We start from the raw sequence: 23,456 nt of genomic DNA, 5'->3' as shown, positions 1-23,456 counted from the left end.
TACACACAGCCAGCATGCTAGGAATCAGATTCGACGCAGCTTGCTGAATGTGCTCGCTGGCTGTTACAAAGGCCAGCATCGCGGCTGATCTTCTCAGATCGCAGCGGGCGCTGGACGCCTAAAAGCGCAGGTCTCAGCCCTGTAGGTACCAGCTATAATGAACATGAAAGACCACCCAAATTGAAGAATTGTAAAATCTAAAAGAAGATAATGGGAACCTTACTTCCCGAAGGATTACACAGTAGTATTGCGGAGCTTGAGGCTGAGAAGCATCGACTTCCTTCGAATGGACAAAAGCTGACAAGTGACGTTTTCACCATCCGTATGACCAATCTTCATGTCGAGTACCTACCTGGTCGACCATATCTAGACTGGGGTCTAATCGGACTGTAACAGGGTACCTCATCCTCACCAAAGCACCCCACCGTAGCCACCTTTACATGACAGGTACCACTCTCAGCATCTTAACCTAATCTGGTATCCAACTCGGTGCAGCTTGACCAAGTACTCCGTACTAAGGAGTGCTCTGGACGGTCGGGTAAAGACTAAGATGGTGTGCAAGCGAATACCCCAAATCCATGTGTCCATAAACCAACAGTTCTTAAGCCCAATCAGCTGGACATTGGACAATTCCAATTGGACTTTCTGCGTCCCAGGGCCCAGGCAGACGCCGACCGCAGGATCCATGACAACCTTCGGAGTACTCCCGTCGGTTCAATGTTTTCGTCCGATCCGGCTCAATTTCACAAGGTATGGTAGGTAGGTAAGGGTCGGAAGGACTGAAAGCCTTCATGAGACACGCTCGTCACAACCTAAGTACTACCATGGAATCTCTATTGAACGTGAATTATCATTCGCTGGATCGTGTTGAAAGCGAAACACTGTCAGTCCATTTGAGACGCACGCACCAAATACGTAGCAATGCCTTTTTTGGGCTAGCCTCGCAGCCATCTTGTTTGCGAACAGGGCTGTGCAGACTATCAATATCAAAGGCAGAGTCAGATAGTCCTCATCCAGACTGGCGTGTAAACAAATACACCATGCTGTCGACTCTGGGGCTGCATGACTGACTGACAAATGATTCCACGTTGCAAGCGAAATGTCGAGATCATTTCCGAAACTGCCAGAGAATGATCGTCGTCGCACAGATTATGGATCGGGGGAAAAGGGGGAGGGGGGGGGAACTGTGGAAGAGGGTCTCGCTGAGCCTCATACCCAGTCTCGTTTCATTCGTCCTAATCACGCAGTGGAAGCTGGAAGGGACGCAAGTTTTTAGTCTCGGTCCTTGAATATCGGGCCTTTTTTTTTTTTTTTTTTTTTTTTTTTTTTTATAGTCCATTTTGCCTATGAGAGGCGTCCACAGTTGCATACAGTGTAGGTACCTATCATGAAGAATGTGTAGAAATAGCACTAGGCTATAGTATCCGTTGTCCTCTCATGATATTAGGGACTACTAACGGATGGTCACTATGGTGTCCCACTTAAGTCCGCAAACCATGTGGACCGGGAAGATAGTCTTATCCATGGTATGTAAGCCAAACGGCTGATCTCATTGTTTTCTCCGTCCAAGTCACCGGAGTTAGGGCAGAGAATCGCCGGGTTACCGCCATTGATTTCGTAAATTCGCTCAGGAGTGGAAAGTGAGCTACGAATCCAAAAGTACACATACCATAGAGTTTCGAAATGGGACTAATGCAAGGATCAGTTGGAGGCAAAGCCTACGACGCTGAAGAATTGGCATATTGTGGTTCAATTGACGCGATAATCCATACAACTGATGAGAATTGAGTAATTTTTTTTACATGGGCTTGGCTATCGAATGTACAGTATCGTCGGCTAAAGCCGAGTCTTGCATTCCAACGGCGGGCTTGAGGCTCTTGTCATGTAGTTGTACGGGCTTTGATTCGAGCCTTGACATCTGGGCAGAGACCAGTCTATGTCTCTACCCGCCATTCCACCAATGACCACCAACAACTGAGCGGTTTGAATTATCAATCAAATCCGCCAACTCGCGGCCCCCAATCGCAAGCTCAGTCAATAACATTTGATTCCTAACATTTTAGCAGGTTCACCTGACTCTCAGCCGCTGCGGATAAATCGTGCCGATGACTAGTGTACACCCCTTAGCCTTTAGAGTCCCCGCACTTGCAAGTCTTCGACGGCTCCCCCGGCCGAGCAGCGGATAATATCCACTGATTTTACTGAGCAACCTAACCTGCTCGTTCCAGAGTGGTCCCGTCAGTGGTCCGTCCATAAGAGCGGCTTGATCATATCACTTTAGGCTAGTGTGCTATAGAGACTTGCAGACACTGGTCCCCTTGATGACCTCTCTCCAACTTCATGATGAAACGGTTGTCAGAAGTCAAGTCTCTTGGTGCTTAGCCCGTGCATCTTCCCGCACGAGGGACCGGATTTAGCGGGCTTAGCGGAGACTAAATGAGCCGTAGCCTAGAGCATGAGCCTGTGAAACTGCAGAAGAATACTGCAGAAACAATGGGAAAGCGCATGAGAATGCGTAAAAATAGTCCTCGAAGTAGTAAATTTATCAAGTTTTGCATCATTGTCATTTTCTGCGACAGCTACCTAGGTACCGAGTATGAAGACGACTAGGTATATAGTTTGCGGGTTTCGACCAGTAGTAGGGCAGTAATATATGGTTATGTTGGTTGGGTGGGGAATAAGGGCAGGGATTATGGCACGCCTAATCCCTAGACGGGAGTCTCGCGCCCAACTTCTCGCTGCTCGATGGCCCGGATCGTTTGGTGGAATGTGAAGAGCTAAATTAAGACTTTAGGCGGCATATTTACTTTGTGGTGGGGTTGCAAGAAGGGAACCGAGGAGCAGAATTGGGAGGACACTGGCCTACCCACGAGTTTCAGACAACAAAACCATCTCTTGGCTGGAAATCATTAAGCCTGCAGATGCATGAGCGGATTATGGGTATTACAAAAAGGAGATCATAATGACTCATGACTGGCGGGGGCTGGTCAGATTCACAACCAAGTCATTTCGTCCTCCACCGCCCTGGGAGCGGGCTTCTAGATGCTGGGTGGAAGGGCTAGCTGACAAGTCCAGCTCATCTCCCTACACTGAGTGGTCCAGACCCCTGCCAGATGAGATCGGACCCAGTAAACTGGCAAGGATCTTCGTAACCATTAGCGGTGAGATGAAGATTCAAAATCACTGCTCAATGGCTAGAATAAAAGAGAAGTTGTACCAGCTCCGTATTTGCTCCTTGCGTTACACAGACAGTACGATATTGGCCAAGGAAAACAGGGAGAAACAGCAGCCTTTAGGCCTCCAAATTGAGTATTAGTTGTACATGGGAGCATGGAATTTGTCAAGGGGCTCGGCAATCCGAGAACATGATTGGCAGCCGCTCAGAACACATCCTGTGGAATTGAGTAAATTTAAACAGCACTAAAAAAAGAACCAATGAGCTATGGTACTACTACCTTGTCTCAGCCCTACAGGTGGAGCTTCAAGAATACACTTTGCGGGCAGCTTGCGGTCTAGCGGACAAGCTAGTCCAGTATTGAAGGCTTAGGCGAGTCTTTAACTGTTAAGAGTCAATAGCCAAGAAATTGATAAGATATTATCAAAGACCTTGGATCATTAAGGGAATGACAAGATTGGCCCACTACTCCATGTCATGCTAGAAATATTATACGCGAGCTGAATATCTTTCCTCATTAGGAATAAAACTACTCAATTAATTGATATGCAGTAATTTTCGTCTATCCAAAACTCACGGATTTGTTTTGAAGAAGAAAATACGATAAATAAATAATTAGAAATATAAAGATTAGCGAATCAATATGAGGGATGATCCTGATGGAGGGCAGATACTAAATTGGCAGTCGTCCTGTCAGGTTACTCATTCCTTTATCAACCTATCTTACACGGGCTGAGCAAAATTTTAGAAAGAACAGCTGGAGCCATGTGGCTTGTAAGGCTGTTTGCCTCTGATACAGTGAGCTGAATGTATAAGGGAATGTCAGATGATTAAGTCACTGCCTCTACACTGCGCCCGCATTCCAGAAGATGTTTCTTCTTTGATTTCTTGTTTACGGACCATAAAATACGGATTAACAGAGGTCAAAGGTCCTTCAGTTGGCTAGATTTACTCCGTAGATCGCTGCATATTTCCCATATCCCAAAAGCACGTTGCAAGAGAGCCAAATTCTCACAATCATGGAAAACAACCCATACGCCATACCCGTCTTTACCCACCTGGCTGGGGAAAGGGTGAGATCCTTATCCTTAGTTTATTGCCAAGATCTAGGGGTTACAACGTGGCAGGAGTCAAGACCGTGCGTCAGCTGTAATTTTTTACTCTGTAATCCGGATCACTCTACCTTCAAAGATTTGGATTCTTTCCGACGACTTTTTAGCTCAGGCCTCGCTGGCACAAGGGTGCAAGGGGCCTCTTGAATGTAAGAACAGCCCATAAACGGAAATTGGTCTAGACGGCCCGACAGGCTGCCTTCCACTGGCTACTCGCGCAAATAGGTACCCACAGCGCGCTCTCAAATCAGTCTAGTAGACGTAGACTACCTAGTAGGTAGTATTCCGTAGTAATTGAGTGAATTAGTAGAGGCTCCAAGCCTCCAGGGCCCAAACATTAAATGATTTGGACACGCGGCTAGAACGGAAATAGTGGGATGATGGCCCAACTACTTTGTAGGAACATTCCCTTCGAAATTGGGGGCTATATTGGAGTGTCACTCAATCAGATTCGCCTAATGTACGTATTTCATGTAAAATTAGAACTCGGTTCTGACAAGCACGTGGCAGTATGGTTGATTAACGACTCGGAGCCCGTCTTGTACCTTTGACGCTTCCACGGAGCGGTGCAGTGCAAAACGCCGGATACCATTTTGACAGGGAAAAGAAGTTATATTAATCGTCTCGAGGCATAGAGGACATTTCTATATACATAGGGCTTCCCGCACCCCTGAAAATAGAACGAACTATGAGCCGAATGATACCTAGACATATCCGAGGCTGGAGAAAACGCAATAGAACTTGACGATTTATAGAGCAAATGTTACTTAAATTGGATTGATTAGGGAGGGTCACGAATATTGGGAAGTGTCATAACAACTACCATCCATTAATATCCATCTGTGCAACAATACCTCTAATACTATACTAGTAGGAATACCGTCATCTACTCTATCCAGTCACGATCCATTCCTGTACGTTGACTCCATTCAGGCGCCCCCAACGGTAAGCCACCCAACATGTTTCTAAGGTCGCTTGTTTCACATTCGATGAGCACTATGGGACACATAACCTATTTTCTTAACTCAAAACAAAGTAGAATGAATGGCACGGGGGCTGTTGTGTAGGAGCCTTTAGTTATTATTTCAGAAAAGCCAAATGAGTAGGTTGTATCAAAGCCATATGGGAGAATCTATCAAAGTCCAGCGATACACTGCTTTCCATCCAGCTATACTCTAGCAAAATTCTTATCAATCTCATGACTTCCATGGTTTCCGTCCAAGCAATACCATCTTTTGATGGTCATTGATCCCAGCTTGTAAGAATGAGGGGTACAAGATAGATAAGAGATAAACCGTCATCGGGACCTGTTCTGGGTTAGTTTTTGCGAACTGCATGGCATGGTATCATGGTTTTGATTGGTATTGTGCCTCTGCAGCGCTGGGAAAGGAGCAAATTCTCCAGATCAAGTAATCATAATGCGCCATGCTTCTATTTCTGAACTACTGTAGAAAGAATGTTGCAGAACGCATTACTATGAATTAAATTAAATTATTGAGCCCCTGATGTAGACACTCAGCATGGTCTGATATGGAGTACCTACAGTAGTGATTCATATCTCTGTTGGAATGCGGATTGATTGTGATACCTTGAACCACATGGCCATGATTAGTGGTCAAACATACTCTCTATCTTGCCTGGGCTTGGTTATTGGTGATTAGACTAAAGTGGCCTCTGGGAGCCTTGGGGCAGGTGGGGGGCGGTAATCCAAAGACTCAGTTAGCACTGCCTGGTGTTGTCCTTCCTCCACGCTCCATGTCCATCCCTCCACTCAGTAGTGTTATTACTCATTCTTCCTGGTCGGCAATCGGCCTGATCTCTAAAACAGCCTCACACACTTGACATTCCTTCAACCCAGCTGGCCAACCCAGGTCCATTAGTCGTGACGCAGCCCTGCACATCTACTCCTCCATTCAGGGAGGGTTCCTTACCAACAACACATGGTTCCAGATCCATGCCATGACCCCCCCTAGAAGACTAGCGGGTATTTCCATTTTCCACCGTCCCAAAAAAATAATAATCAATGAATGGAAAATAAAATAAAATCAACAAACATATTACTCAACAATTGAAAATCATTTTTCCAATAAAGAAAATTAATTCTCGGAGCTCGGACTTGAGCTGTTATCTACGATTTGATTCATCATCATGGATTGGTTTCGGTCCGGATACAATGGCGGCTTAGCAGCCCATAGCTAGACGCCTGATTCTCCAGCTGATCGACCTTAGGCTCAGACTTCTTTTAAATACTCTGATTCTTCCTGTTCCTTCAGATGGATCCTGTCTGTTGGTTCTCAATTATCGGTTGCGAACTTTGTCATTAGTCTACATTCTACTTCGTATAGATCACTCAAACCCTCCTAGGTTCTCCGCTCTGCCTGAGCTTCGGTTAATCTCCCAAACCATTCTGACTTCATACTTCCTGCAATCTATACTTGCTACTGCGTTTTTAAAATTGCTGAACTTACCTTATCCTTCCCTCACAAGATGCATCGTTCTACGAACAGCTCGTACAATCAGTCTTCGAGCTCCCGAAGCTCATCAACCCACGGCTCCAGCAGTGCATTCAGTCCTAATGCCAACCCTAACGAGGACTGGACAAAGATCTCAGATCTTGCTGAGCGTCGACGGATACAGAATCGCATTGCTCAGAGAAACTACCGTAGGTAGCTTATTTACCGACTGGCGCTGAAAATGTGTTCTGACAATCTCCGGATGCAACAGGCAAGAAACTGAAGCGTCGCTTGGAGGACCTGGAGAAGAGGGCTGCCTCTGCTTCAGTGTCCCCAGAACGGTCCCACGAGAAACCGGAGTTGCCGAAGCATGCGAATCCTGTCAAATCTCGCACCAGGAACAACCGCTCGTCCAAGCCCAACTCGGAGACCAGTCACAGCTCTAGGGAACGCCTTCCCCCATACGACTGCTACAATAGCCAAGACGACCGGGGTGCTATGTTCTCTCACCAATGCACACGGCAACTGTCAGCGTCACCCCCACCTGTGTTCTCATACCCCTCGTATCCGCATCTGGACCCATACAGACAGTCCAACTATGGCACCTCTCCCGCATACAGTTCAACTTACAGTGACTTGTCGTCCTTCCAAGGGGAGTATGGAACCCCAGTGCCTTCGATCATGCCCGTTGCGATGTCTGCAGGCGGGCCATTGAAGAGACCACATACCTATGCAGACGAAGAGATTATCAGTCCCTTCAGTATGAGCTACGCGACTATGGCTGGCATTGACTTGTGTCCGACTTCTCATCATCCGGGTGAATCTAATATTTCCGTACGTAACCTATCTTCTGGCCTCCGTCGATGCCATTCAAGCAAAGAAACGAGTAAGAAAGCTGACTTCTTGTTCATTAGATCCCGTCTCTCTGTCAAATATTTGCTGAGGATCATTCCTCTCCGTCGACACCCGCAGAGACGTCCATTCTCACGTGTCCTCTTACACCCGAGTCGGACCCGTGCTCCCCGCATTCGTTTCCCTTTCTGTGATTGAACCGTCGTCGCATATTTTGGGTTGTTGAACTACCGAATTTCCTTTCTAATGATGTTACGATACGCTTGGCCGCATGGGAGTTATGAACATTTGGATGTTGCTCTCCGCGGCGATCTTGGCTTTTTGCTTTCCTCGCTCATTCTGGACTGATAGTTGTTTACGGGCTGAGTAGTTCTGTTCAGAGAACATCTCCTTTCATATGACGGTTTCTGGGCTTTCGGATGCCCATGTGGTAATGCATGACTCGGGGCGTTCAATGTTTTACATTAAGAGACGGAACTTCATCTTAGGAGTTGGAATGGGAATTGGCAGCAATGCTGGGCTGATTCTCTATTTTCCTTTTTTTCCATCCACTTTTTGCTCGTTTCCGTCTTTCGGTTCTGCTTGGATTTATTAGAATAGCAGATGAATTTGTAACCAAACAATTGGTCTTTACTCAAAATCATCATGAAAATCAGTACTTCATGGCTACGGAGCAACGGCAGGTTGATGCTCCGACTCCAGGACTGTGGGACGTATGGTAAATCGGGTATGTTGGTTGTATTAGCCCGTATTTGGTTTTGGCCCCCAAAATCTCCACAAAGAGCACCTACCATACTCTCAATCGGTTAGAGGCCTTCCTTGGGCTTTTTCGATGGGAGTGCGAGGATGCCATTACTGGGTGCCATTCGTCTCGAACTTGAGATAGATATTCTCCCTACGAAGTACTCTATATCACCGAACGTGCGCAATTCTTCGGCCACGTCTCTGGTTGCCTGCTCCAAAAGGATCTCCCAGTCAATAAATAACATACACTATAATCACAGGGCAACGGCTGGATTTGGCTGGATCGGAGTGAGTTTCCGGATGATGTCGATAAACTGTACTTCTACGGAATAGTCCGCAAGTGCCTGCTCAAATTGCCAGGCAAGAATACGACAGTCCATCCGACGCAATCCGTCCTTCACCTGATAGGGAGACCTACGACTCAGTAGTAGTTACGGTCCTCTGCAGCTTTCCAGTGCCCGGGCCGGAGGAAATGATTGGCGTCGCACTAGAAATTGCGTTGATTCGTTCCCGCTGTCCCGCCTAGTCAGTTGCTATGGGATAGAAGCGATTCTTAATCCGTACCATTATAATTTCTTCGAAATTGAGTCGGGACAGCTGCCACGGGCCAGTTGCTGGTTTATTCTCAGTGGGGCTCTGCGCAAGTATGTACTAAGTATGAACCATCTAACATGCTGCGCCTCCACAGCTCCAGCCTGATGTGGTACAGTGCATTGGTCACGGAGACACGGACCACTGGCAAGCGGAATCAAGCGAATTCGGGGGGCCTTGTATGTCCTGGGCTTTTGCTTTGAACTGTGATCAACGGACCTTGTACTACGTCAATGAATAGCAGATGGACGATGTCCTGCTCCCTTTCCGTGTAAGACAGGGAGACTGGAGCAGTTCAGATAGTCTCAGCAAGATTGAACTCAAGTGACAACTGACAAGTGACGACTAAGTGCCTGCTGCTGGAGCTATCCTTATCCTACTGCAGGATTACTCATCAATCCAAAATGGGTCTTTGATTGATAATCTCATCAGGACAGGATGGGATCATTTTTCCACCTGTTGGTCCTGCACGCTCGATGAGGCTAGCAATTCGACAGAGTAGTTAATTCTTATCTCGACCTTTCAGCGCATATGCAGATGCCCCAGCTCAGAAACGGAACTACATGAGAAGAACAATGATTTCTAAGCCCATTCATTTAATTGTCGATTCTGGTTCTGCCCTTCACAACAGCAGTATTGAGCTTTAACTCGGGCCACTCAGAGGCGCAAAACAGCCAAATTTACGCTCTTTGTCCCCAACCGTCAAATCGGTTTCAAGCTCGCCTAGGCTGCAATATTGGTTGAGGATGATGGATACTCCATTGTGGAAGCTCCGGGACGAATACCATTTACCGTTTCGAGTTATTCCTGGTCCTTGAGACATCCATCAGGTGCCGACCAACCAAAGTTTGTCAAGACTGTTAGTTTGTTAGATACGAGCTCGCTTCTGGCTGTGTCCTCCAACTCGGCTACGAGCATAGTGTTTTCGCAAACGGAGTTGTCCGGCGATGCTGGAGAGTGGACACAGAAAACGAAGATCCTTTTGATACCTGCCGTTTGATTGACCAACGACTAGGCTTGGTCCTCCGTCGGGTCTTCAGCCTTACACTGTATGTCTGTGCGGATCATGCGGAGTGAAAGTGACCAGCAGGCATCAGTAGTAGTAAATCGTCAGCAGTCAGCACATCTCAGCCCTGATTTAGCCGTCTGTCCATGACAGTCTGACTATTCCTCGAAGTCGGATTTAGACATCCAGCTTACGATTTAAGCTCGCAAAACTGAATGCTGACGATCCGTTCTAGCGGTTTTTCTATTGCTTTTCCTTTTTCTCCCTTTGGACTTATCTAATTGGATCTGATTGCTGGCGTCGGGCTGAACAAACGGCCGATTCAAATCCCGGGACTCCATCGAATCCGCGATTGATAGATCCCGTACCATGCCATGAGACCCTTCCAGCCCTCCGCAATCAAAAGGAAAAAAGGCAAAAAAGGCAAAGGGCAAAATAAAAATAAAAATAAACTAATTAACACAGAGTCATGATGCGATAAAAGGGCGTGTTACATTGTTGTCATTCAAGACGGTTACATGGGGAACTCAGCCAATCGTTTCAAGTAAGCGAGACCCCAAACATCTGGGCTCGTATAGGGTAACCAGTAGAGAGATTGTATTCTCCGTATTGGCTTCAAGGCACCGTACTCAAAGTGAAACAAGTGCCAGGCAGCAGGTCAAATGGATATATTCTTGTAATAATTGTGTAACCCAAAGCGGCTCTGAGGAACCTCGTCCATTCGACAGACCCCCTTCCTAGGCCATAAGGGTTAGGATTAGGAATTACGGAGTAGGTAGGGACGACTTCCAAGACTCGGTTTATCCGGAGACAGATCTCAAAATAGGTGAACAAATAGAGGGGTATACAGACAAAGAAACCCAACTCAAATCACAGTGACACCATCACACCAGCGACTGAGATTATCCATGGCACGCTTGTGCTCCAACCTGACCAAGTCCTAGACGGAGTCCATTGGTACCGACGGCGAAAGCCGAGCGAGCCCCACCAAGGCCTTGCATGGGGGAAATATGCAGCAGGAGCAAATAGATTTGCCCTGTCCCTTGGGCGTTCGCTCACTGCTCGACAGCCGATGATTGATAATGGCCCTCACGCAGATGATTATTGACACGGTGACCGTGACAGTGACAGCGACATGCGAATAGGAAATGCTTCACAGGGAATGATGTTGGAACCGAATCATCTGACGGTATCTATCTGCATTGATTTCAAATGATGACCAAGCATCATCTCATGAGGTATCTTCCTTCACCTCGAATATTGTTCCCTACTTCAGATACGGTAGATGGTTCAATGTCCACTGAGTAATCACTGAAGATTACGACGTGCTTAATGCCCATTGCGGCCAGCAATTGACTGACGGGTGCCCATTATTACCGGAGAAGACGTGACCGACCACGAGGGGAGCCAGTGCATGGCTAAACAGAGGACTTACACCTTATTTGAATTGATCCATCAGTTTCATACCATGACACCTTTATGAAACTTTGGGGTGGAATGTAGTCCATACTAGCTCTCGCAGAGATTAGCTCAAATAAACATTGCAACATTCGAGGATCGCGGCCTTGTAAGATCTCATCGTCCGACAACGAGACGGGCCAAACTTTATAACAAATCAGGACAACTCCATATGATTTTCCTTTTGTACTGTACTTGAATTCGATAGGCTGTATGTCATGAACACAAAGAAAATAAAAGTCAACGACGCCTTGATGCAAGTCAAAAAGATCGAGAAACAAAGCCTTATGTTCCCCCGGCATTAGAGAGGTCATTCGCATGAGCAGATGAGGTTTCTTTGAAGTAGCCTCGGCACGCACACACACAAAAATATCAGTAGATATGAACCAACATGGTGAGAAAAGCAGATAATGAAAATGGAAAGAAAAACAAAAGCCTTAAACGATACAGTGCCTATCCACAACAAAACCCCAAACCATCGGTATCACAGCTCGACCAAATCGTCCCCTTTTACCCCCGCAGGATCCATCAGCCTTCCGCCCCGTTGATGCTCATCTGATCGGGATTATGCCGCCGTCTCCGCATGGGCGCTTTCTTCCTAGCTGCGATTGCGGCTGCATTCTGGGCTTCAATGTTCATCTCGCGATCGCCGGCATCGTTCGCTGAACCGTGGATGGCCTCGTACTGCGCCAACTCGTCCAACTCCCGGATATCCGTTGGCTTCATCCGCAGCCACTTCATGCGCGGACCAACTCTGGATCGCTCCGAAACGCGAAAACCGTAAATCTTCGATTCGTAAATCCTACCTGGTCCGAGGCCGGGGCAGAAGTTGACCGTTCGCACGCCGTTGATCTCCGTTGGCTGGTTCGGGGGCGGCAGCTCGGGGGTCGCGCGGTTGGCCCCAGACGTCAAAGACGAGGATCGAGATTGATTGTTTGCATTCGCAGGGGCAACGGTTAACATGGAGGGATCCAGGCGGGGCCCAATGTCCAGGTCGGGGAAGGTCATGAAGAAAAGGTATCCGAAGGTGGTCCCGAAGAAGGCCCCATCGACCGAGTGAAAACGACTGTTGGGGGGAGTGTACAGATCCTGGCAGCTGGGGCAAAATAGCTTCACCGTCTCTTGTCCAGGGGTGTCAGAGCAGCCCACGGGTAGGACCTTACTTCCATTGCAGTAGGCGCGCGGACAGACACCAAAGTGCTGCATTTCGTACTTTTCCAGCATCTGCTGGATTCCGGGTCGCGAAGTGATGTAGCGCTGGTGGATGAGGCCGTAGAGCAGTTCCGCAGAACTTTCGATCACACTCAAGTCGCTGGCCACCCGCGCATGTCTCCGGTCCCCAGCTCTGCGGTAGCCCGGGGGTCGCTCATCACCGAGAATCTCATCATCATCCTCCTCCTCTTCCTCTTCTTCCTCCTCCTCGTCTTCGTCCTCCTCCGGTTCCACGTCCAGAATCATCTCGAGCGCCTCCTTGTACATGGGCACCTGTGACTGCAGACCCGTAAGATTGAAGTCATCCTCGATAAAGTCCTCCGACACCTCTGCGAAGAATTCATGGCCCATCAGCGAACAGAATGAGGAGATCCATGACTCCGGCGCCCCTTCCGAAGACGACATATCGAACGAGCCGGACTCGGATGACGACGAGGCTGACGATTCAGACAGTTGACTCAGATCCAGCCTGTTCAGGCCGTCGGCCAACGCCGAACCTATCTCTCTCGACACGTTGCCGAGTAGCGAAACGGAAAACGATGGATCGTACGAAGATGGAAGCTCTTCGCTTGGATTTCTTCGACCCTAGTCGATCGGGCAGAGACCTCAGCCCAATTGCCTCGGATGATCGAGGTCGAAAGAGGCGTAAAAATCAACGTGGACCGTAATTCGGTCTGGCTTTAATTGGGGAATAAGGAGATAGGTCGGTGCTGTCGTCTACCTGATAATTGGAGGGGTCATCCCAATGTGCGGGACGGCGAATCGTTGTGCGATGAGGAAGTGTTGACGCGATGGCGCTTCTTGGTGGAATTTCCCCACTAACACTACCGTACTGCTCTCAAACACAGATCGAGGTCATCCGCTCGGTTCTGGGGTATAATTCTAGTAAATTTCACTCTAGTGAGCGACCAACACAATCGATTGTAGAGCGTAAACACCGGACCTCCCTGGTCTGTTTCTTTGTGGTGGTGCAGTGGTCGATCGACGGCGTCGAGGGGGTCCCGAGTTTAGGTTCGTGGGGCGGTAGGAAAAAACGTCGCTGTTATCTCTGCGATGACCGAGAGGACTTGACAGCCGTCGCGAGATGGAATGTGTAAAAAGTGGCTTTTCTGTGTGCGAGAATGATGTGGTCACAACATTGTGAATAACACTGATGTTAAAACCAATGCCCCTGATGACTGGCAGAGTGTTGCTGGTCCTGCGTAGAACGTTCATGTGGCTGGATTCACTCTAGTCACGTGCATGAGCCAGTCCCAGACAGACTGGCTCGCCTGGCAAGCCTACATCTATAGTGAATTCATCTGTAACGCGAGCTAATTGAACTCAAGTCATTATTTCGCATTATAAGTCTCCTGCTTGTCGTCATGGTAGCCTCTGGCTGATATATACATGATACATGCCGCGTAATACTGGTAAGAAATCAAAAGAGCTCCCTGATGACCCGGGAGAGCTCTCCATCATCGCCAAAAATGCCTGAAAGTCCCTCGCCCGTGTTTTGAAGCTCGCCATCATGACTCACAAACCCAGGTATACCTTCGGGTGCTGTACCAGATGCAATGAAGTTGCTAAACCCTCCAACAGCCTCGAAGAGGTTGGTGAGCTCTTGACTCATCTGCAGTCCGTTCAAAGGACTATTTCCCAGTTCATTGACCCCGTTCATCGGTCCATAGACGGCTAGGTTCTCGATCGAATGGCCCGCCAAGCCGGCCATGGCGACAGCAGCCGTTGAATGGGGGTCGTTCGAGTCCGAGCCGAACGGGCGCGCCAGCACGCCCAGCCGCTCTCCAATCATTCTCAGCCCCTTGATCGTTTTCCAGAGCCGTTTTGATACGTAAGATTTTGTACTAAATCCGTTGACCAGATCGAGTGCCATGTAGAACTCGTCCCGCACCTGTCGGTTGAATTCGTTTGGCGCGTGACATACGGCCAGAAAGAGCACCGCGAGAGCGGCGACAAGGAAGTAGTTGAAAGTGATTTGTTGAGTGCGATAGATGTCAGACGTATGGTTTAGCTGTGTGAGCACTCGAACTGTATCTTTCGCAACATCTACCACAGTTTGAGCATGACCTTTGTCTTCGGCGATACTCGCGGAAGAATGTAGTACGGGCCGATAAATGAGAATCCGAAGCTGATTCATGCGCAAGTACAGCAGCACCCGTAGTCGCMGCAAACCCCGGCTAGCCGTCTCGCCATGCTTCGGAGAGTCCCCGGGGTAAAATTTCAACGCATCGGGAACCTGCTTGTACCACTGGAGAACCTGGTAGTCTAGATACCCGATCTCATCTCTGCGTATGTCCGTTGTGCCCTCAGAGCCAAGTCCTGAATACCATATCTTTGAGCTTATACGATTATACGAGATCATACACCTCAAGTAAGGCAACGATCCGTCCTAGACCTGTTAGTCAGCCGTGGATGACGTGTGTTGTTCCCTGCTTTTTGACTTACAGGCTCAGGGAGGTTAGGGTCGACATCCTCATCTTGAATGACAAAGGGTAGCCCAGTCCCAAGACTCCAGCGTCTATCCAAACTGTAGATCGTCCAGAAGACCTTGGTGACGTCAGACCATTGATCCTCGTTCGGAAAGGATTTCATCAACGCCTCCCGTCGGTGCAGGCCCAGTTCAAGGCACATACGTGCAGCGAATCCTATCACTCGGTAGGCCATCGCATCGTCATCCGTGTGAAAATGGTAAGTTGCCTGTCAGGACATTTAGCTAGGGTCTCGGGTCAGATATCATCAGAAGGACAACACATACCACCATGCCAAAGAGCTGGATGGTCTTGGTGTCGATCGGTCCCCAAAGCTTAGCCTCAATGACTGGCTTGACGCTCAAGAACAGACGTTGGCCCAGATCACTTCGCCCGCTCCCCTCCACAATCAACGTTATAGCGAGAATCATCTTGAGGATAATTGTATTATCATCATGGAGGGAATCTGAACCCGGGAATGCTCGCTGCGCGAAGCCAGTTCGCATTGCAGCCTCCATGAAAGTATAGAGGAGGTTGACTTGATTGATCACCTTCTCAATATCCACAAGCGGATACATAATACCGACTTCTTCCTCATAAACATGACATAATCGTAGAGCCTCTTCCCGTTTGATTGCCCATATCGGATCTTTGGTCGGATGTATGGGCTGTGGGAATACAGCCTGCTGAGCAGGCGGCGATGCGGCCGGCGTGGCTTGGGCCGTTGTCAGATCGTCATTCATGACTTCTTCGGCGGGTGCAATGCCCATGTTCTGAAGACTGGATCTGGCGACATCAAAATTGAAGGCGGAGCTAGTGGGCCCATGAAACCGTAGATGTCTTACGCGAGGTCTGACGGTAGAGGCGCGCATCGGCGTGAAGACCGGCTGTGAGCCATCTTGAGAGAGGCCCTCGAGATTCGGCGAGTCCAAAGATGATCTTTGACTCCGAAGATCATTCAGACTACTGAAGAGACTGTTCACCTGTTCCTGCAGAGTTGTGATCTGGTCTTTCATCGAACGGAACTCCCTGCCCCGTACCATCAATCGTCAGTCGCCATACTGAGAGCAAAGTAGCAGCAACTAATCTAAAGACATGGAGATGGAACATACTCGGAATCTTTGAAGTTATTGTTACAGCAATTGGGGGCGTATCGGCCTATCACATAGTCATTTTCTCTGCCATTGGGAACTCAAATTTCATATATTTGGAAGACTGATGAGAGCCACTGCTTAAGGACATAGTACTGACACTCGAGTTTCAGATGGCCGCAGCGCTGGCATGGCACTTGGCCGTTGCACTTGATCTTGCGTCGCTTACATTCATTGCTATAGCGAGGACCCACGTTAGTCAAACCGTACTCAGTCCCGTGGCTGTATCACAACTATGACGATAATGATCATGAATTTACAGCAATTCACATAAGCAAGCATGGGGTAGATTCGGAGTTTGCTCCGCTGGGATCATACCAGGCGATTGAGATGTAGCGATTCCGCTTTGTGCGCGTGTGAGTTCCGTTGCTCTGTTCCGCTTTCCTCTTTGCGCTGTCCTCAGCCGGGGAGGCATTTTGGTCTGCTTTTCCCGCCTGGGGGGTAGCAATATCGATCTGGGACGACTCGGAAGCCATGTCAGATGGGGTCATATGGCCTGATCGCGTTGTTGTGCGCAGGATAAAGCAGTGAAGAGTGCGGAGAGATTCCTTTCATGGCCCTGCCGGGTCTAAATGACCGCGCGGGGTTTCCGTTTCCCCAGAATCCGCTAAGAGCCAATCAGCGCGGACCCGGAGTAACATAGCACATCTCGCGATTACGATAGGTTAGGTAGATAGATAGATAGATAGATAGATAGATAATCTTTTATGACAGCCATAAATATATCTTTGAAATTCAAACGATCACCAAGCGCTGGTTCAGTAGATCATTTCTAACGCCAAAATCAATCACAACAGCATTTGATGAGCGCGAAGCAACCCCTCCCGGATAGCTGAGACTACTGTAGTTCCGACTGCATTAAAGAATTCGACCTGCCGTTGTAGAGTATCTTTAGGATGCGTCTTGAACCAGAACAGGCTGGAAATGATTGCTACGAGCACAAATCTCCTCAGCACGGTCTTCAATCTCTGAAGTACGAGTCCCTTGCGTGTATACTTAGCTGTCCAGTGGTGCCACACAGGAAACGTGCATCTGAAATAGTAGTCAATCTGACTAAATCTAAACAAGGTTATCGGCGGGTGTCTTCTATCAGTTGTGTCTTAAACTAGCCGTAGGAGACTCACGGATAGGTGGACGAGTTCCAACCATCATCAGTTTGGTACCAGCTTGTGCAACCTCCGCGTCGAAAGACGGTGCCTTGAAGACTTCTCTGTACTTTGTCCGTCCAGTCGCGCTCAGCATTTTCTTTCACCTCGAAACAACTGACGCGTCCCTCAAGAATGGGTTTGATGAAGTTCAGAGAGTAATTGACGGCATTCTCAACCGCGAAAATGACGCTGGTATGGCCGGTCGCTGTGTTCGGGCCAAACGAAAGGAAGAGATTCGGCATATGGTCCATGGCAATGCCCAGGTAAGCTTGTGCTCCTCCACGCTCCTCCCAAATCTCGTCAAGGGTTCTGCCGCGCCGACCGAAAACCGGGAGAGGATGAAGAAATTTATTGGTCTCATATCCGTTGGCCATAATAATGACATCCGCCGGTATCTGTCTCACTTCATCCGTTGACCCCTTACTTTCCGGCGGATAATGTCGACCAGGGCCTAATGTCACGCTTCTGGCTTGGATGCCTACCAAGGGCTTCGTCGTCAGCTCAAAATTGGGCGCATGAATGCTGGCATAGTAGTTGGCCTCTACAATTCGTCGCTTACAGCCTAGACTGTAGTTGGGAGTGAGTATGTCGTGATATTTCTCTGGAGCAGTCGCTCGCATGTGCTCTAGGAATTTCCCCTCTAACTTGGAACGATTCCGACGGGAATACCCATTGTCCCGGAAGATTTTGATAAAATCCCACTCCAATAAGAAGAACAGCAAAGCCCTTGCACCGAACGCAAGACCAGGGACGTTTTTGAACAATGGCGGCGTGTACTTCTCCCATTTTTTGAGCGACATCGGCGTCAGGAAATCGGGCATGAACCAGGGAGGCGACCTCATGAGCTGCGTGATCGACCTGACCTTGGACTCGGGTTTCGTCAGCTCAGGGACTACCTGTGCTGCACTGCAGCCAGAGCCAATGATGACAACGTCTTTCCCTGACAGATCAATTTCGCTCTTCCATCGAGCTGTATGGACGACCTCGCCTTCGAACATCTCAATCCCGGGTACATTTGCAGGCCATTTTTTAGGCTCGACAAGCACACCCACACCGCTGACAACAATCTTTGCTCGCACAATCTCTGTTTTGACATAGACACTGCGCTCGCCTTCTTTGGATATTCGCACATTTCTTTCCCCTTCGGATAAGTCCCCGGTACCAGGAACAAGATGCAATAACGTGACCTGCCACTCTTCCGCATCCTCTAACCATCGCAGTTCTTTGACAGTTGTGTTGAGTTGAATCTTGTCGACTATCTCGTACTCCTCGCAGACATCAGCCAGGTATTGAACAATCTCCGATCCGGGGGGATGTAGGGTAGTCCAGTCTTTCTTTGGAGCAAATGAGAAAGAGTACAACAGCGCGGGCCTAATAGACACTCAGCAAAAGTCGCTTCGACAGAGCATATTTGCCTTAAGAGGTCCATACACATCGCATGCGGCTCCTGGGTAGCGGTTGATCCACCAAGTACCTCCAATACCCGATTGCCTTTCAAAGATTCTGAATTGATCAAAGCCCAGAGCTTCCTTGAGTCGACATCCTGTAGCAATGCCAGACACCCCTGCGCCAATCACGAGGACCGGGTAGTAGGTGTGAGCGTCTTTGGCATATGAATGGCGTTTGTGAATCCTTGCCACCGAAGAGGGCATCTTGTCTGATCAGTTGTAATAGATTTGAAGGCACAACAGGGAGATAGCAAGAAAGCATAGAATTCCTAAAAAAAGACTTGGAATGATAGAGGTATAAACAGCGGAGAGGGTTGTCAACTTATGTGGGCCAACATTCCTAGGGAATTCTGGGGCTTCCCCGGCATGATCAGGCATACTATTGCAACTTATCATTTATTTAGAGCAGAGAATATTGTTAACATGGATCTCAAATGAGGGGAAGCCAGGCTCGACAACGCCACAGGAGCTTGAGAGGAGCGGCCTCGCCTCGGTTGTTCGGTGGTTTATGACGCTCAGATTGGATCGACCGAGGAAACATCATGCTTTGTGCGCCTCACTCAGTAAGGGGACGGGTCAAGACCACCGTCAACCGAGAACCATTGCTTTTTCTCTGGTGCTTGACTGCTAGAGATCATGCGATGTTCGATAATGATTACTGATCGTCATATTCTCCACAGGAGCAGCCAAAGGTGGAGGGTGATTCGATATGGTCCATGGATGGGACCTGACCTGAAGATCTACGGCGCTAGATACCTTAGTTCCCGTCAAACGTCACCTTTGTGTCGGGCTGTGTAGCTGGCACAATCCTCTGATTCCGCCTTGTGATACAGACATCCCTTCATCCTCTAGAAAAGATAACGACTCTCTGAAATCAACCGAAGTGGCAGCATTGGCATAGTTGTTCTGGATGAAGCATCAGCAATGGCTGCTTTCCCGCAATAACCTGTGGGCTCCCAAGCGGCCATCACGTGTTGTTGTTAGCAGCAAACAACCGGGGTCAATATCGTTAATCAGCTCCAGGGATGGACGCTCGATATCTTCAAACTCTCAGAACCGATATCATCCCCTGAAACCCCTCCGCGAGGTTGAAATTGATGAATTCCGCAGTAGCTACTTCCACCCAGAACTTCCGGTCCTTCTCCCCCGTCGGCACTTTCGCGATCTTCCAGCATGTGAGCGATGGTTCCAAGCGGTCCCTTCCTCCAACGGCCATGACCGCAGATTAAATACGGCGTATCTACAAGAGCATGGCGGGGATGCATTCGTTCCTCTTGAGCTCACGCAATCGCCCACAGAAAGCAATGCGCTGGGCGCAACTGTACCTGAATCGAACGAGCTGAGCTTCCGGCAGTTCCACGCCCCATTGAGTCTGTTCCTAGATTGGATGCGCACCACAGAATTGCAGTCTCAGGCTACGCGACTTTATCTGGCGCAATGCCAGCTCCTTGATCTTCCACCAGTTCTTCGCGATGATTTCCCAACCCCCGAACTCGTTCTAAAGGCGGGCAAAGGGGACGTTTACGATACGAACGTATGGATCGGACACCCACCTACATATACTCCTTTGCACCGTGATCCGAACCCGAATCTCTTCGTGCAAATTGCCGGACACAAGGTTGTGCGACTGCTGGCTCCCGATGCCGGGCAGAGGGTATTCGCATCGGTCAGGCGCCAACTGGGTCGGAGTGGGGATCGCGAGGCTGCTGCTTTCCGGGGTGAGGAGATGATGCAGGGACAGGAAAGGGCTCTGCTGGAGGAGGCCGTTTGGGATGATGCAGGCTCGGACAGTGCCAATAATACGCTAGATGAAGGATACGAAGCTCATTTGGAAACTGGTGACGGGCTATTTATACCAAAGGGGTGGTGGCATAGCATCAAGGGCGTTGGAGAGGGCGTCACTGCGTCGGTGAGTTTCATCTACCCTCTGTTTGAATGTTCACTCCTCTAACTCAAAACCAGGTAAATTGGTGGTTCCGCTAGAAGAAACTGTACGGAATCCTCGTAGTCAGATTAACTGTGTCGTATTATGCCTGGAAATTGGTTCTGTACATTAGACCTTTTACATAGAAATTCCTGATTTTATCTGAGCATGACGCACAGTCATGGTTGTGGTCTCCAAGGCCATTCTAGAATCCTCTCCGCGGATCTCCACTTTATCTCTCTAGAACGTCAATCTCCGCTATAACTATTTCCTCGTCTCAACCTCCCACTCAAAACTCTATTCTCATCATCCAGAAATGTATACGTCACTCAAAGCCATATCCCGCGTTACAATCCTCCATCTCAGTCTAAATCCTCTTCTGTCAATCGGAGTCCGCGCCTCGACGGCAACCGCAATATCACCAAACCTCCGCTCATACTCAGCATTATACCCCATCTGCCCATCCTATAACCTCTACCATCCCACGCAAATCAGCTCAGTCCACAATCGCAACCAAGAACATACCTTTTCTACATCCGCGACCATGTCCGCCGACTCTGCCTCCAACGAGAGCCAGTCGCAATACCACCGCCAACCGGAAGTACAGCAGGAGCAGGAGCAGGACCAAAACAAGCCTGTCCTCGCGCTGCCGGAGGCTCCCTCGGCAGACTCACAAGCCACGCAGCTCGACGTCAGTGGTGGTGGGTCGACGGTGAAGCTCGACGCTCTGGGTCCGCTGGTAGTCAACCAGGATGGGACGCTGTCACGGATCGCCAACTGGGAGCAGATGACTGAGATCGAGAGGCGGAATACACTGCGTGTGCTCGGCAAGCGGAATAAATTACGGTTAGATACGTTAAAGGCGGCAGAGGGTGAGAAGGACGAGGGCAAATGATGACTGCATACGGCGTTTTCGATGGTCTATTGGATGATACATTTCAGGTCTATATTGTACTATATTGTAGATTTCTTTTCTGGGATGCTCGCATGGTTTCTTTGTACATTCCCTCTCAACAAACATATCCTCATGCCAATCATAATATAATCGTGACAATACCCAGACGTACAATGTTGCAACATCTAGGGCGGGCAGGTATATAACAGGTCGCCTAAGCGAAAAGCCAATCAGCGAACCTCGAGAGCGCGTTGCTAAAGCACAAATCAGTTCGCCTGATCGAGAAGATCCGGGTTTCGACGAGATCTTTCTTACCTTGGTTTGTCAGGAATGTAGTTTCTTTCGTACTCCTCAATCTCGGCAAGTCCTGTCACGAGATCAACCTCTTCCGGTTTCTTCGTCTTTGTGCGGTTTACGATCTTCCAACAGCAGTACAGAACTGGAAACACTCCAATCATCGTATAAGAGAAGAGGAATGTCGGGATATCCCAATTCCCAGGCAGAAAGACAGTATAGCCGCCTACAAACGCCATGACTGTTGTGCAAACCAGAGCAACATAGGCAGTATAGGGTTGCCAACAACTCTTGTATGGAAGCGATTCGCGTGGAATACCTTGAGCTATCATAGCTTTCCGGAAACGTGTATAGGTAAAGGTGATGACGGAGAAGTTGATGAGCTGAGAAGCAGTTACCTACCAGCTGTTAGAGACATTTTTCTCGAAGTAGAAGCCAAGGTAGTCCAAGACTTGTACGCGACACGTACCAGGTTAACGAACCAATCCAGGACGACAGATGCGCTGTTCGACACTTGGAGGAAGGCAAGAAGTGCAATCAGCATAACAACTGAGACACAGTAGATTGGTACACCCCGCTTGGTGCACTTAGTGAACAGTCGTGGCGCCTTGCCGTCCAAAGCAAGCCCGTACAGACTTCTGCTGGCGCAATAAACATAGCTATTCCCGGCACTGAAAGCGGCCAGCAGGATCATGGCGTTGACAATGTGCGGGAGGATAGGGATGCCGAGTCTGTCCATCGCGATGACATAGGGCGACGCAGCGGCGCCAGGCAGGCCCTTGGCGAAGGCTTCGGCCATAGTAGGATCATTGTAGGGAACGAGAATGCCGATGCAAAGTACACCCAGAATGAAGAAAGCTGTGAGTCGATAAAATATACCGTTATACGTCCTGGGCAAGACTCCGCGGGGGTTGACTGCTTCACCGGCTGCCATCGACACATAATCGGGTCCTGCAATGGTGAAACTGGCCTGGATCAGGCATGCAAGGAAACCAAGCCATCGGCCAAGGTCACCGGTCTTGTAATATTCTGCAAAGGCGCCCGGCTCGTTCCAGTATCTGAATCCGAATCGGTCTCCCTTCGGGTTCCCGCCCAGCATCACAATGAATGTGAAGATAATCAATCCAATGCTAAGCAATACTTTCGAAAGAGCAAGCCAAAACTCGGATTCGCCGTACCATTGCACTGCAAAGACGTTGAGAAGTCTATCATGCTAGGGGTCAACATTCAGGCGATTCAAAACATTGCAGGGGACTTTGTCGTTCAGGAAATGTTACGTACATGTAAAGGACAAGCACGATGACGATGACCCCGCTCACTGGAATAACGTCGCTCCAGTAGTTTATGATCATATTACACGCGGTGATCTCAAAGGGCACTAGGGCAGCCTCAAATATGAAGAAGTTGTAGCCGGCAGCAACTCCAAAGGCCTCATCGACATAGCGGCCCGCAAATCGAATAAAGGGTGATGAAATTGGCAGGTAGGTGACCATCTCAGCCAGACCTAGGATGCAACCTGTATTTA

At 48.9% G+C, this 23,456-nt stretch overlaps 7 protein-coding genes across 7 annotated transcripts; 3 read left to right on the top strand and 4 right to left on the bottom strand.

Moving 5' to 3' along the window:
* Positions 1-6,774: 6,774 nt before the first annotated feature.
* Positions 6,775-7,786, top strand: Asppvi_000966 (bZIP transcription factor; the record flags this gene model as incomplete). The annotated part of the gene is made up of 3 exons (XM_043297270.1): positions 6,775-6,949; positions 7,012-7,574; positions 7,655-7,786. The coding sequence occupies 3 exons, from the start codon at positions 6,775-6,777 to the stop codon at positions 7,784-7,786; spliced, it is 870 nt and encodes a 289-aa protein (XP_043153205.1).
* A 4,133-nt stretch (positions 7,787-11,919) lies between these two features.
* Positions 11,920-13,008, bottom strand: Asppvi_000965 (casein kinase II subunit beta; the record flags this gene model as incomplete). The annotated part of the gene is made up of 1 exon (XM_043297269.1): positions 11,920-13,008. One exon carries the CDS (start codon positions 13,006-13,008, stop codon positions 11,920-11,922), a length of 1,089 nt encoding a protein of 362 aa, XP_043153204.1.
* Positions 13,009-14,023: 1,015 nt separating this feature from the next.
* Asppvi_000964 (transcription factor domain-containing protein) lies at positions 14,024-16,698 on the bottom strand (the record flags this gene model as incomplete). Its single annotated transcript, XM_043297268.1, has 6 exons — positions 14,024-14,992; positions 15,049-15,300; positions 15,359-16,100; positions 16,184-16,229; positions 16,323-16,399; positions 16,541-16,698. 6 exons carry the CDS (start codon positions 16,696-16,698, stop codon positions 14,024-14,026), a joined length of 2,244 nt encoding a protein of 747 aa, XP_043153203.1.
* A 644-nt stretch (positions 16,699-17,342) lies between these two features.
* On the bottom strand, positions 17,343-19,022 carry Asppvi_000963 (flavin-containing monooxygenase; the record flags this gene model as incomplete). The annotated part of the gene is made up of 2 exons (XM_043297267.1): positions 17,343-18,741; positions 18,802-19,022. 2 exons carry the CDS (start codon positions 19,020-19,022, stop codon positions 17,343-17,345), a joined length of 1,620 nt encoding a protein of 539 aa, XP_043153202.1.
* Positions 19,023-19,728: 706 nt separating this feature from the next.
* Positions 19,729-20,801, top strand: Asppvi_000962 (putative JmjC domain protein; the record flags this gene model as incomplete). The annotated part of the gene is made up of 2 exons (XM_043297266.1): positions 19,729-20,727; positions 20,781-20,801. The coding sequence occupies 2 exons, from the start codon at positions 19,729-19,731 to the stop codon at positions 20,799-20,801; spliced, it is 1,020 nt and encodes a 339-aa protein (XP_043153201.1).
* A 257-nt stretch (positions 20,802-21,058) lies between these two features.
* Positions 21,059-21,637, top strand: Asppvi_000961 (uncharacterized protein; the record flags this gene model as incomplete). The annotated part of the gene is made up of 1 exon (XM_043297265.1): positions 21,059-21,637. One exon carries the CDS (start codon positions 21,059-21,061, stop codon positions 21,635-21,637), a length of 579 nt encoding a protein of 192 aa, XP_043153200.1.
* A 214-nt stretch (positions 21,638-21,851) lies between these two features.
* On the bottom strand, positions 21,852-23,424 carry Asppvi_000960 (uncharacterized protein; the record flags this gene model as incomplete). Its single annotated transcript, XM_043297264.1, has 4 exons — positions 21,852-21,891; positions 21,953-22,329; positions 22,401-23,136; positions 23,213-23,424. The coding sequence occupies 4 exons, from the start codon at positions 23,422-23,424 to the stop codon at positions 21,852-21,854; spliced, it is 1,365 nt and encodes a 454-aa protein (XP_043153199.1).
* Between the last annotated feature and the right edge of the window lie 32 nt (positions 23,425-23,456).

The sequence above is a fragment of the Aspergillus pseudoviridinutans genome (assembly GCF_018340605.1).
Source record: "Aspergillus pseudoviridinutans IFM 55266 DNA, scaffold_1, whole genome shotgun sequence".
NCBI classification, from domain to species: domain Eukaryota; kingdom Fungi; phylum Ascomycota; class Eurotiomycetes; order Eurotiales; family Aspergillaceae; genus Aspergillus; species Aspergillus pseudoviridinutans.
The sequence above is the reverse complement of the archived record's forward strand: the minus strand, read 5'-3'. Positions and strand labels throughout refer to the sequence as shown.